Source organism: Pseudophryne corroboree, chromosome 2, assembly GCF_028390025.1.
Source record: "Pseudophryne corroboree isolate aPseCor3 chromosome 2, aPseCor3.hap2, whole genome shotgun sequence".
Taxonomy (NCBI): domain Eukaryota; kingdom Metazoa; phylum Chordata; class Amphibia; order Anura; family Myobatrachidae; genus Pseudophryne; species Pseudophryne corroboree.
Window position 1 is genome coordinate 769722008 of NC_086445.1, and position 13132 is coordinate 769735139.

At 44.9% G+C, this 13132-nt stretch overlaps 1 protein-coding gene across 4 annotated transcripts in view; it reads right to left on the reverse strand.

The window, feature by feature from the left end:
- LOC135047996 (arylsulfatase H-like) overlaps positions 1–12248 on the reverse strand; it is a 450445-nt gene extending 438197 nt beyond the window's left edge. The window contains exon 1 of one of the 4 annotated variants that reach the window (XM_063955491.1): positions 12134–12246. In XM_063955491.1, the coding sequence (XP_063811561.1) occupies positions 12134–12204 (71 nt within the window). In that variant the 5' untranslated portion in view covers positions 12205–12246. Of the gene's footprint in view, positions 1–12133 lie in introns of all 4 variants that reach the window. The other 3 variants (XM_063955492.1, XM_063955494.1, XM_063955495.1) reach the window with 3 other exon arrangements.
- Positions 12249–13132: the final 884 nt, after the last annotated feature.

Genomic DNA, 13132 nt, shown 5'->3' on the forward strand with positions numbered 1-13132 from the left:
GACCAAGTGGGGTTTCAGAATCTGTTTTGTGGTCTGGTAATTGTCAGAATGCAATACATTCTATTAGGTACTGTCTCCTTTTGTCCTGCCTCACCTATGTAGTCCCAGGACAATGGCACTCTGATATCCTGTGGTAGATAACAAATGTACATTGACATCTGGGGCCCCATAACAGTAGCATACTGAAACCTAGCATCTCACATCAATAGCACACTGACACCTGAGTACACAGAATAATGGCTCTCTGGTGCATGGGGTCTAAGAACCCCATGCATCACTACACTCTAACCCTGATGCACACAAAAATGGCACACTGATAAAGTATGTGTGGTCACACAAATGACACATTGACACCTAGGCCCCCAGAACAATAGTACACTGACATTCCAGGACCTAGATCTATTGAACACTGACATCCAGAGTTCTACGTTCCATGACTTTTGCACACTAACAATGGGTGTGCCATAACAATGGCAAGCTGATAAGTGTGGTTCCAGAACAAGTTCACACTGATAACCGTGGTTTCTGAACAATGGCTCACTGACACCTTGGATCCCAGAACAATTATACACTGACATCCTGGGTCCCACAGCAATAATGTGACACTCGTGGGTAAGTATCACGTTAAGTTACATTTTACAGGTAAGTATAATAGGTTCTGCAGGTCTCTATTCCCACTTGTTTCTCTTACCACAGGATGGGGGACCAGGCTCCTCATAGAAGCAGGTGACAAAGCAGTATACAGTGCAATTTAAAATACAGTTCAATTGAGAATACAATTTGCACAGACATTAATGACAAAGGGCCTGATTCAGACCTGATCGTTGATGTGCTAAATTTAGCACATCTACGATCAGCTTCCCTGACATGCTGGGGGCTAGTCCTCCCCGTATGTCAGTCCCTGCCCCGTCGCACAAGTACAAAAGTGTTGCATGGTGGTGATGCTTTTTTACTTGAAGAGTAGCTCCCCATCAGCACAGCTCCTGCGCACTATCAGGGAGCTACCCATCGCTGTGAGGGTCGCAGCGGCTGTGTATGACATCAAAGAAAAAAAGGAACTACAGACAGCGCTTGCAGATTTCTTATTATAATAAATTTATTAATTAATTTTTATCTCAATGATAAATTTCCACTAGTATTATTATAGTACCAAAACTAAAAAAATCTTTCCCTTGCCTTAACAACAAATTTGCATGTAAAATTACTAAAACCACATTAATACTTCATATTACATATGGTATATGCTGTAAATCCATAGCAAGTAAATCCTCTCTTCCCAACATTTCCACTTCCCTTAGAGCCTTCTGTAAGATTTCTTTTGGGTAACCCTGTTCCAAAAAGGATCCACACAGAAGATCCGCTTGTCTCTCAAATGACTCCTGATTGGAGCAATTACGTTTAATCCTGATTAGCTGCCCTTTTGGAATATTCATTTTCCATATTTTAGCATGAGAGCTTCTATAGTTTAAATATCTACTCTGATCTACCGGTTTAATGTAGGTTTCCGTTAAGATTTGCCCCTCCTCTACTGATAGTGCAATGTCCAGAAAACTTAATTTTGTTTTGCTTTGATTACAAGTGAATTTCAAACCATATTCGTTTTGATTTATCTTTTGAAAAAAAGTGTCTATCGAAAGTGCATCACCATCCCAAATTATAAATAAATCATCTATAAATCTGCCGTAGAGGACGAGACTCGCACCGAACCCGCCCCCCCCCCCCACACATGTTCCTCCTCAAACCTCCCCATGTATAGGTTGGCGAAGCTCGGCGGGTATAAAAAGGAGCCGTGTGACAGGTGTTAAACATCAGACTGAGGAAGATGCCGATGCCCATAGGCAGTGAAACGCGTCTCTTCACTTCACCTGCCAGTGACAACTTTATTCACCACCGCCGAGCATCAGGAGGAATTTGGACGTATCTCTGGATAAGGCTCACCACGAAAGGTTAATCAGCACCAGAGCCGGGAGAACTACAGAATCATTAACCTGAGGCGGAGTGGTAATTAAAACCTAACATGGCCATGTTTTATAAAAATTGTGACTTTACTTACTAACCTTACTGCTCCAAAAAGCTATGCAAGATTAAATTACTGCTAACTGGATCAGCGTCACTTTAAAGTGAGGAGGGGGAGAAAGAAAAAGAAAAAAAGCTACTGGATTATACACGGACTGTGTGTGATTAAATGCAATCCCTTTCACCTATAGTATATCTCACTTATTGTCATAACATCCAGCTCAAGATTACAACTATTAAAGAAAGGATTCAGCAGAGAACCGAGTGGAAATAAGTAACCAAACCACGGACTCAGCTGCTGTAAGCTTTGTAGCAACTAAATGCAACATTAGGATTCATTGAAACTATTGTATCTTTTTTTGCACCAAAAGGGCTAGCTAAATTGATGTAAGGAGCAGAGCATTGAATGTTTTATTATATGAAATATGAAGTATTAATGTGGTTTTAGTAATTTTACATGCAAATTTGTTGTTAAGGCAAGGGAAAGATTTTTTTAGTTTTGGTACTATAATAATACTAGTGGAAATTTATCATTGAGATAAAAATTAATTAATAAATTTATTATAATAAGAAATCTGCAAGCGCTGTCTGTAGTTCCTTTTTTTCTTAGTTTTCTCTTATATTCGAAGAGGGTTGGGAAGTCCCTCTGTGTATAGTGAGCTGCATGCAGTTTTGGGACATATACATGTTGTTAATTGAACAAATCTAATTATATTGGCGCTAGGGGAGCTACTTTAGTGTAGTTGTTTTTTTATTTCTGTTTGTGTGTATGACATCACACTGGCGCCGTGGCCCGCCCCACCCAACGGTCTGCCCGAACCGTGCCCCCTAAACGGTGGCCAAATGCCACCGGGCGCCCCCTCCTGCCCAGCAACCGCCTCTGCTTGTCAATCAGGCAAAGGCGATCGCAGGGCACTGTGGCGCATGCGCAGTTCAGACCTGATCACTGCTGTGCGAAAACGCACCGATTAGGTCTGAATTAGCCCCAAAATCTCTTATTGGGTTTTTGTGTAACTAGAATGCTTCTGTTTTACGTTTTCTTAACTGAGAGAACATTAAAGTGATTAAAGTGATTAACACATAAATGATTCCAGAATGTGTTGCAAACATATACTTTTCAATATATAAGTGTGACAAGAACACTGGAATAGTATTCGAGGACAGGTATGTTTGTCCCAGGTTCTTGTCTTACCTGTATTAGGAAAATGTTTTGTTTTGTCAGAAGTTCAGAACCTTTTCAGTTTATTGGAAAAACTGGATAAGGGCCCTGAAAGAAAGATAGGGCAAGTTCCAGACGTTGGGCCCAGTTCGGGTCTTTGACCTCACAGAGGGCAAATCAGGGTTTCAGCTGTGTAAGTGGGTTATAGGGCTGCTAGCCTGATTAGTGTGGGCAGACTGCCTGGGAAGACTGCAGGATCTCTGTGAGAGAAGTATGCTTCTTTATACATGTGAGCCATACAGTGTTGACTGGAAAACTCTGTGTTTTTTTGTTTAGAGACAGTTAGGAACGTCTTGTCTTTAGTTAGTGCCGGACAGGCAAGGTATTTTCTTTTGATGTTTGTTTTGTTTTCTGCCTAATAAAACTGGTCGTGGCCAGTTGCACCACACACTGGACTTGTGTGATTCCTCAGCTGCTGCTTGCTAACATTTACCCCACGAAACGGCACCTTGTTCCCTTACAGTGTTACAACTTGGTGGAGAATGCGAGCATGCCGTTCTGCGCATAAGTGAAAGCAGCAGCTTTATGAGGCCTGCGGAAAATGGTGGTTTGTGCAAATACAGCCCAGTGTGAAGTTGCTGAGACTCGCCCTGAGGATTTGATATATGTCCTGGGTAAAAGCAGCTACAAAGCCGCCTGAAAAATCTGTCGACATGGAGGAACTGCTCAAAGCCTTGCTGCAAGCTACAGCGGTTCAGCAGGAGGCCAACAGACAGCAGCAGGTGGCAATGGAGGAAAATAGGAGACAGCAGCAGGTGGCAATGGTGGAAAATAGGAGACAGCAGCAGGTGGCAATGAAGGAAAATAGGAGACAGCAGCAGGTGGCTATTGACGAACTTTACAGACAACAGCGTCAGGATAGAGAGGCCTTAACAGAAGTGGTGCAGAGCCTTGCAGTTCTATACGGGCCAGTCACTTCCTTCAGAAAATGACAGAGGCTGATGATGTAGAGGCATACCTGACCATGTTTGAAAGGACTGCCGAGCGTGAGAACTGGCCGAAAGCACAGTGGGCCAGTCTGCTGGCGCCTTTTCTGTCAGGTGAGCCCCAAAAAGCGTACTTTGATTTAAGCCCTGCTCAGTCTCGGGACTATGATAAACTAAAGACTGAGATCCTGACCCGCCTGGGAGTCACGCTGTCAGTACGAGCAAAACGGGTACACCGTTGGGTGTACGCCATGGAGAAGCCTCCTCGCTCCCAGATGCACGACCACATTCAGCTTACAAAAAATGGTTACAGCCAGAGACATTAACTGGTCCCCAGATGGTTGAAAGAGTCGTCATGGACCGCTATTTGAGATCTTTGCCCGTGGTCCTGCGCAAGTGGGTGAGCCATGGAAACCCGGATACTGTTGACCAATTAGTGGACATGGTAGAGAGGTATTTGGCGGCAGAGGAACTACTGATATCCACCCAGCAACCCATAGATCCTCAACAGCGCCCTTCAGTGAAGACTGGTAAGACTGTTCCGTGGGAAAACGTTGCTGGGCGGTTAAGAGAATGCAAGGCTGGAGAGACTGTAAAACACTGGCCCTGGAGACAGGCCAATGGGGCTAGAATGGTCTATGCTTCCCAAACGGGTTGATAATTGTGTGGTTAAATGTTTTAGGTGTGGTATGCCAGGTCATGTTATTGCCAATTGCCCAGTCACGCAAGAACCCATGCAATGTGATGCTGCCTTTGAATGTCGCAGAATGTCTTTCTTTGCTAGGTTAGCCTGTACTGTGGTACCTTCACCTGAGCTGGAAAAACAAATGTGTGATGTGTTCTTAGAGGGTAACCGGGTGGAGGCCTTGCTATATTCAGGAAGTTTAGTTACCCTCGTGAAAGCTGGGTTAGTGAACCCCTTAAAGGTCCATTAAATACCTATTGGGGTAACTTGCATACATGGGGATACCCAACATTATGTCACTGCTGAAGTTAATATAGAAACTTGTTGTGGGTCAGCAATTGTTAAAGCAGGACTGGTCCCCACCCTGGTGCATGAGGCCATAATAGGGAGGAATTTTCCTCATTTTTGGAAACTGTGGGAATCACGTTTATCAACAAATGTGAGAGGTAAAGATCCAGTTGATAATACCAGTGATTTTATGGATGTACGTGGGTCTTCAGAACTTTCTGACCCTTTGCCGTTTGCCAGTTTGGCTGGGGTAGTGACAGATGGGGAGTCCAGTGAGGACCCTCTTGCTGGGAACAGAGACATAGTAGTTAGAACTGAAAGCGTGCCTGACCTGGAGGTAAAGAAGGATCTGTTTGCGTCTGAACAGTTAAAGGATCCTACCTTGATAAAGGCTAGAGAGAATGTTAAGATTGTTAATGGGGAACCTGTGGTACCAGGTGAAAGGGTTACGTATCCCCACATGGCCATCTGTAATGAGCTCTTGTACCACATTGTCAAAAAGGGTGAGGATGTGGTGGAACAGCTGGTAGTTCCCCAGCCTTAAAGGAGAACGGTACTGGATTTAGCTCATAGTCACGTTACAGCAGGACATTTAGGGGCAGAAAAAACCACTGAAAGAGTTTTACAAAGGTTCTTCTGGCCAGGGGTTTATAAAGAAGTGTCTGAATATTGTTCTTCCTGTCCTGAATGCCAGTATCATGCCCCTAGACCCCATTTCAGGAGCCCACTAGTTCCCATGCCTTTTTATAGAGGTCCCATTTGACAGAATAGCCATGGATCTCGTGGGGCCCTTGTTTAAGTCCGCTCGGGGCCATCAGTATATCCTGGTAATTATGGACTATGCCACTCGATATCCTGAGGCTGTTCCTTTACACACTATCACAACCAAGGCGATAGCTAGAGAGCTGGTGCAGGTTTTTAGTAGAGTGGGAATACCAAAAGAAATTTTGACTGACCAAGGTACTCCATTTATGTCAAGGGTCATGAAAGAATTGTGCAAATTATTTAAGGTCACTCACCTCAGGACGTCCATCTACCATCCCCAAACTGATGGGTTGGTGGAAAGGTTCAATAAAACATTAAAAAGTATGTTAAAAAAAGGTTGTTGATAGAGATGGAAAAAACTGGGATTGTTTGTTGCCCTACTTGTTAATGGCCATCAGAGAAGTTCCTCAGTCCTCTACGGGGTTTTCTCCATTTGATTTGTTGTATGGTAGACACCCCAGAGGGCTGTTGGACATTGCCAAAGAGACGTGGGAAGGACAGCCCACTCCTTACAGAAGCGTTATTGAACATGTAACACAAATGCAGGATAGGATTGCAGCCGTGGTACCTATTATCAGAGAGCACATGGAACAGGCCCAAAGTGCTCAACAGAGGGTGTATAACCGGAGTGCCAAGATACGGGAATTTGCTCCCGGAGATAGAGTTCTTGTTTTGGTACCCACTGTGGAAAGCAAGTTCCTAGCTAAATGGCAGGGTATATTTGAGATTAGGGAAAAAGTGAATGAGGTTAATTACAAAGTATACCAACCGGGAAAGAGGAAACCCGAACAAATCTACCATGTTAACTTAATCAAACCCTGGAAAGATAGGTTGTCTCTGTCAGCGGAGCCTTGCCCTTCGATGTCCTCACCTCGGTTGCTTCCCGCAGTAAAGGTGTCAGAGACGTTTTCAGCTGATCAGAACAATCAGGTTAAAGAATTTCTCATCCAAAATAGGGAGATATTTTCAGAGCTGCCTGGCCGAACGACCATAATAAAACATGACATTGTCACAGAACCAGGGGTCAGGGTCCATTTAAAGCCATATAGGATTCCTGAAGCTCAGCGAGAAGCTGTTTCTAAAGAAGTTAAAACCATGTTAGAACTTGGAGTCATAGAGGAATCTAACAGTGAGTGGTCCAGTCCCATAGTTCTCATCCCGAAGCCAGACGGTAGCATACGCTTCTGTAATGACTTTCGTAAGTTAAATGAGGTGTCCAAATTTGACGCATACCCCATGCCCCGTGTGGATGAGCTTATAGAAAGGCTGGGAACAGCCAGGTTTCTCACCACGTTGGACCTGACCAAAGGGTACTGGCAAATACCTTAAAATTGATGCTATTCAAAACTGGCCTCGTCCAGTGAATAAAAAACAGGTAAGGGCTTTTTTGGGGAATAACTGGGTACTATAGATGGTTTATTCCCAATTTTGCGACCACAGCAGTGCCGTTGTCAGACCTTGCCAAAGGGAAGCAGTCAAATATGGTGCAGAAAAAGCGTTCCAAACATTAAAAGTGGCTTTGTGTTCACAACCGGTATTGATGACACCAGATTTCTTGAAGGAATTTGTTGTACAGACAGATGCCTCAGAGGTAGGGATAGGGGCTGTGTTGTCGCAAACCAGAGATGGGGACGAACACCCTATCATTTATTTGAGTAGGAAACTCAATGAGCATGAAAAAAGGTATGCCATTGTGGAAAAGGAGGCTTTGGCCATTAAGTGGGCACTAGATACCTTGAGATATTTCCTCTTGGGTAGACAATTCAGACTAGTGACAGATCACGCACCTTTAAAATGGATGTATGTAAATAGAGGTCAGAATGCTCGTGTAACTAGATGGTTTCTAGCATTGCAGGATTTTAAGTTTACTGTTGAACATAGACCATGTACACAATTGGCCAACGCAGATGCATTGTCCTGCATCTTCTGTTTGGGGGCTACAAGTGTTCCGGCCCCTAGGTCGAAACAGGGGAGGGGGATATGTGACAAGAACACTGGAATAGTGTTTGAGGGCAGATATGTTTGCCCCAGGTTCTTGTCTTACCTGTATTAGGAAAATGTTTTGTTTTGTTTTGTCAGAAGTTCAGAACCTTTTCAGTTTATTGGAAAAACTGCATAAGGGCCCTGAAAGAAAGATAGGGCAAGTTCCAGACGTTGGGCCCAGTTCGGGTCTTTGACCTCACAGAAGGCTAATCAGGGTTTCAGCTGTGTAAGTGGGTTATAGGACTGCTAGCCTGATTAGTGTGGGCAGACTGCCTGGAAAGACTGCAGGATCTCTGTGAGAGAAGTATGCTTCCTTATATATGTGAGCCATACAGTGTTGACTGGAAAACTCTGTGTTTTTTTGTTTAGAGACAGTTAGGAATGTCTTGTGTTTAGTTAGTGCCGGACAGGCAAGGTATTTTCTTTTGATGTTTGTTTTGTTTTCTGCCTAATAAAACTGGTCGTGGCCAGTTGCACCACACACTGGACTTGTGTGATTCCTCAGCTGCTGCTTGCTAACATTTACCCCACGAAACGGCACCTTGTTCCCTTACAGTGTTACATAAGAAATCAGTGAAAGAACACAGCATATATTAGATTACAATCCTATCAAGCTAAAATACAAGGTTAATGCAGCAATCATATTAGAAAGTACTCATACACTGGGCCCCCTTAAACCTCTATAATGTTCGGTTTGCTGAATTAAGTATATAGTGCACATTTTAGTAAATTTAAGCTCCTAGAATCAGAGACTGAATGCCTGAAGTCAATGTTGCAAATAAGAAATGCCACAAGATACTGTACAATGTAGCTAGCCCAGATTATGCAGCACGAATTGTAGCTCTTTTCTTCTCTGAAAGCAATTACCATTTCCTCTGACACTGTGCCACAATAACAATCTTTTGACAACTGTTTCTGTGGAAATAACTACTGTAGCTGTCATTTATCTTGGCTTGTTTTAAGGCACTGTTCTCTAGTGAACACTGCCAGCCTCGCTCACACTGCTTCCGTTGAGCAATAAGTGCTTACCACTGCAGGGCCCATGAGGCAGCGAATTAGAGATAATAGGCCTAGTAGTCCCTGAACAACTATCTGCTAAAGGAGCTGTGCTGCTAATTAAAGATGCAGTTCTACAGTACTCAAGCAGCTTACTAATTTAAAACTGTCTTTGCTGTCGAGTATGCCTGTCACTGTTACAGTCACTTTCTGCGTCTGACTGACTATGTAGGGCTTGCTTAGTCACACCCTCTTTATTATACTGAATATACACATTTTACAAGTGTCATAGCCAGGATTAGAAACCACAACCTATTACACTGGAAGCAGACACCTTACTGATGAAGCTGTTTGCTCCTGTATAGGAATTTTAACTATATGAAGATACTTCTCTGACAATTACACGTAACTTATATAGTTAGAATTCTCATGCTTCCTATTCAGGAGCAAATAGCTCTATCAGTAAAGTGTCTGCTGTCAGTGTAACAGGTCATGGACTCTAATCCTGGGTATGACTGCTAAGAAATGTGTGATTTAAAATAAAACAATTAAATGTATAAATACAGTATATAATTTTTTTTCAGAACACCACACACACACACACACACACACACACTTATCTTAATAAAGGAAATAGGGGGGCACCAATATTTATCTTGTCTCCGGGCAACTGGGATGAACTTACGCCACTGAATGTGATTGATGTAGTGCAGCTACCGATGTGTAGTTTCACTTTTGTAATGGGTCTGGGCTACACAGACATGCTGCCTGGATCTTCCCCATTATATACAGTTACTGTTATTCTTATGCATTATCAATGAGAAGCTTCTTTCTGCCCACTGACTATCTAGAGCTAGGAGCTGCCTCTGGTTCTGCCTCTGTGAGAGGAGAACCTATGTAACCTCCTCACCAGCAGTAAAGTCACAGGGGCAGTCCGCCAGAGCTGCGCCCCATGGTGAAAAGGCAGCCATGTGACTTCTCTACCGTATTCCTCCCCTCCCTCCCAGGCACCGCAGAGTAGTCATGGACAAAGTGATTCACTGAAGTGAGTTGAGACACATGACTCAGTTTAGTGGAGTGTCTCGAATCAGTGTCTCGGCACATGAGTCATGACTCATTTGTATTGGAAAGTATTGCAGAGACAGTGCACATGATCAGTGAGTTGCCAGAGAGACTCAGTGCTGGCAGACCAGTGCTGGTGACTCATGGAGGGAGTTATTCAGCTGGACAGATTGTGCAGTGTATCTGGGGGAAGCAGCTGCTTATGCACTGATTGTTAATAATATATTAACATAGATTCAGTGTTATGTTGATATATTATTAATAAGGGTTCACTACGGCTGGCCGGCGGTCGGGCTCCCGGCGACCAGCATCCCGGCGCCGGGAGCCCGACCGCCGGCTTACCGACAGCTTGGCGAGCGCAAATGAGCCCCTTGCGGGCTCGCTGCGCTCGCCACGCTACGGGCACGGTGGCGCGCTACGCGCGCCACACTATTTTATTCTCCCTCTATGGGGGTCGTGGACCCCCACGAGGGAAAATAAGTGTCGGTATGCCGGCTGTCGGGCTCCCGGCGCCGGTCTACTGAGCGCCGGGAGTCCGACCGCCGGCAAACAGAAGACCACCCATTAATAACCAGTAATTGCATACAAGTTACTGAATATGCACATTACTTCTGGCTGAGGAGAGAAAGCTTAACAGCCATGAAACACATATCATTCAGTCAGTAGCGGATCTTGCCACGGGCAAGCAGGAATTTTGCACGGGGCGCCGCCTTCCGGAGGGAGCAGGGCGCCATCCGGAGGATGCCGCACCAGGGCAAGATCCGCTGCTGCTGTGTGCTGCCCGCTGCCCCCCTGCTGCTGCTGGCCGCTGCTCCCCCCCCCCCCCCCCCCGCTGCCGCTGTGTAGGGAAACTAGACGCGTACGCGTCTAGTTTCCCTTCGTGGAGAGGTCCTTTACTGTGCGGTGCGCGATGACGTCATCGCGCACCGCACATCATTTCAGTCTGTACAGGGGGCGTAAATGACCATGCCCCCTGTATGAAGCCACACCCCCTAATGCCGCCCGGGGCGCCAGAAGCCCCGGAACCGGCCCTGCATTCAGTCACAATCACATTGAGCAGGAGCAGTGAGCACTGAGCTGAGAGCCCTGTACCACAGGGACTCCACCTCCTGCAGTTTAATGCTGCATGAATCAGATCAGTCCACTGAGTCACTGAGTCTACACAGTGTACCATACCTCCCAACATGACCCTCTCCAGGAGGGACACAATGCTCTGCTTCTGGACTTTCTCTTTCTCTATGATTACCGGCACCTGTGTTGAACAGGTTAATGGATAAGAAAGGTGTTTCAGCACAGGAGATGGCAATTATACATTATGAGGGAAGTCCAGGAGCAGAGCATTCTGTCCCTCCTGGAGAGGGTCATGTTGGGAGGTATGGTGTACATCTGTCTCAACTCACAGGCAGACTCAGGAATCAGGATGAATGAATCAGGCACAGCAGCACAGCACTCACTGGTGAGTCATGACTGCTCCCTCCCCCCTCCCACTGGGTGTCACCTGGTATTGCCGCTGGCCAATCACAATGACACACTGAGTTTCTTCCTTCTGGCTGAGAGAGGCTACTGCTGCAGCTGTCTCGACTCACTAAACTGTTAGTGACTCGAATCATTCATACTTCCTGATGATTCGAGTCACTGTGTTGAGACAGAGAGTCAGTAGCCATCTCTACCGCAGAGCTGGCATAAGCTAGGAATGCAGTCAGGACCGTGCTGCTGGAACCAGGCTGTGTCACATCCGTACTTCCATTCTAAGATTGCCGCCCAATGTCTCCTAATGGCTTTCCCTCCTGCACAAGCTCTTACTCTTCCAGGGAGCCGTATGCTTTAGTATCTAAACGATCACGTGGAGGTCTGTATTAACAGCCTAAGAGTCACGTGATCGGAAAGTATGTTAATTTTAACCAATAAATAGCAAGCTTGCGTTCCACTGACAGGATGTCTAGGTATGCGGTCATGTGACCCATACATCTAAACAGGAAGTGTTTTAAAAGGTTTTGATATATAAATCTTTTAATATTATTCAAAGCTAAGTTTGGAGTACATATACATCTGTCTCCTATGTATATAAATAAATTAAACTGGATATGGTTTTGTTTTGTTATTTATTTTAAAACTTGCAAATGATCTCAGCTGTCAACAATGGGCAATTAGCACAGCCTTTAAAAAGGGCACCCACACTATGGGCACACATACCTTGAAAAAGCTGTGGATACAGCGAAACGCGTTGGTCTGGAGGAGCCGTGTACCACTGAATCACCAATCATACCTGGAAAAAGCCTAGAAGTCCATCAGCAATTGGGAATTTGCAGAAGTCCATGTAAGCACCAGAGATCCAGCTATAAAGAGGTCTACATCTGGCTTGGAACCAAGCAAACAAGGTTCACCTAATCTTTGGACATTCACCTGCTAGCATTGCAAAGTGCACCCAGGACTGTGGCATAATTCCAAGGACTTTCTTCAGTACATCATGTCCGGCATCCTCATGTGGTAATACACCAAACAAATTTGCTGTGCTTGCCCTATTTGACATTTTTTTTACTGAATTTATTTTATTAATATACCCATATATATATAAGAATTGAATGTTTTATTTGTTGCAACAACTTTTATAATAAATTGTGATTATTAATTTTCCATATCCAGTTTTCTAAGCGCTGTTTACACACCTATATTCTATGCTTTAGTATCTAGGCTAGCCAGTGTGCGGGTGAGAGTACCTGAACACCATGCACCAGCTCTGTGGTTTCTTCCCACTGTCACCAATGTATGCATTGTCATACACGCTCAAGTCACATTATTATGACCACCAGCTAATAGCCAGAGTAACCGCCGTGTGCAGCACAAACAGTAGCTATATGGGCTGAGCTGCCATTTTAGACACATATCAGGAAGCCCCCAGGTTCATTTTGTCAGTGCATGTCGATTGGCCCTCCCGCACCTTCATAACCGACTTTCACCTCTCATATCAATGGCACATGGGGGGTCATTCTGAGTTGATCGTTCGCTGCCGATTTTCGCAGCGCAGCGATCAGGTGAAAAAATTGCATTTATGCGCATGCATATGGCCCGCAATGAGCACACGCGACATACGGGTACAAAGCTCTTTGTGGTTGTGCTTAGGTTCTAGCGAAGTTTTCCTTCGCACTGACGGCTGCAAGAAGATTGACAGGAAGAGGGCGTTTCTAGGTGTCA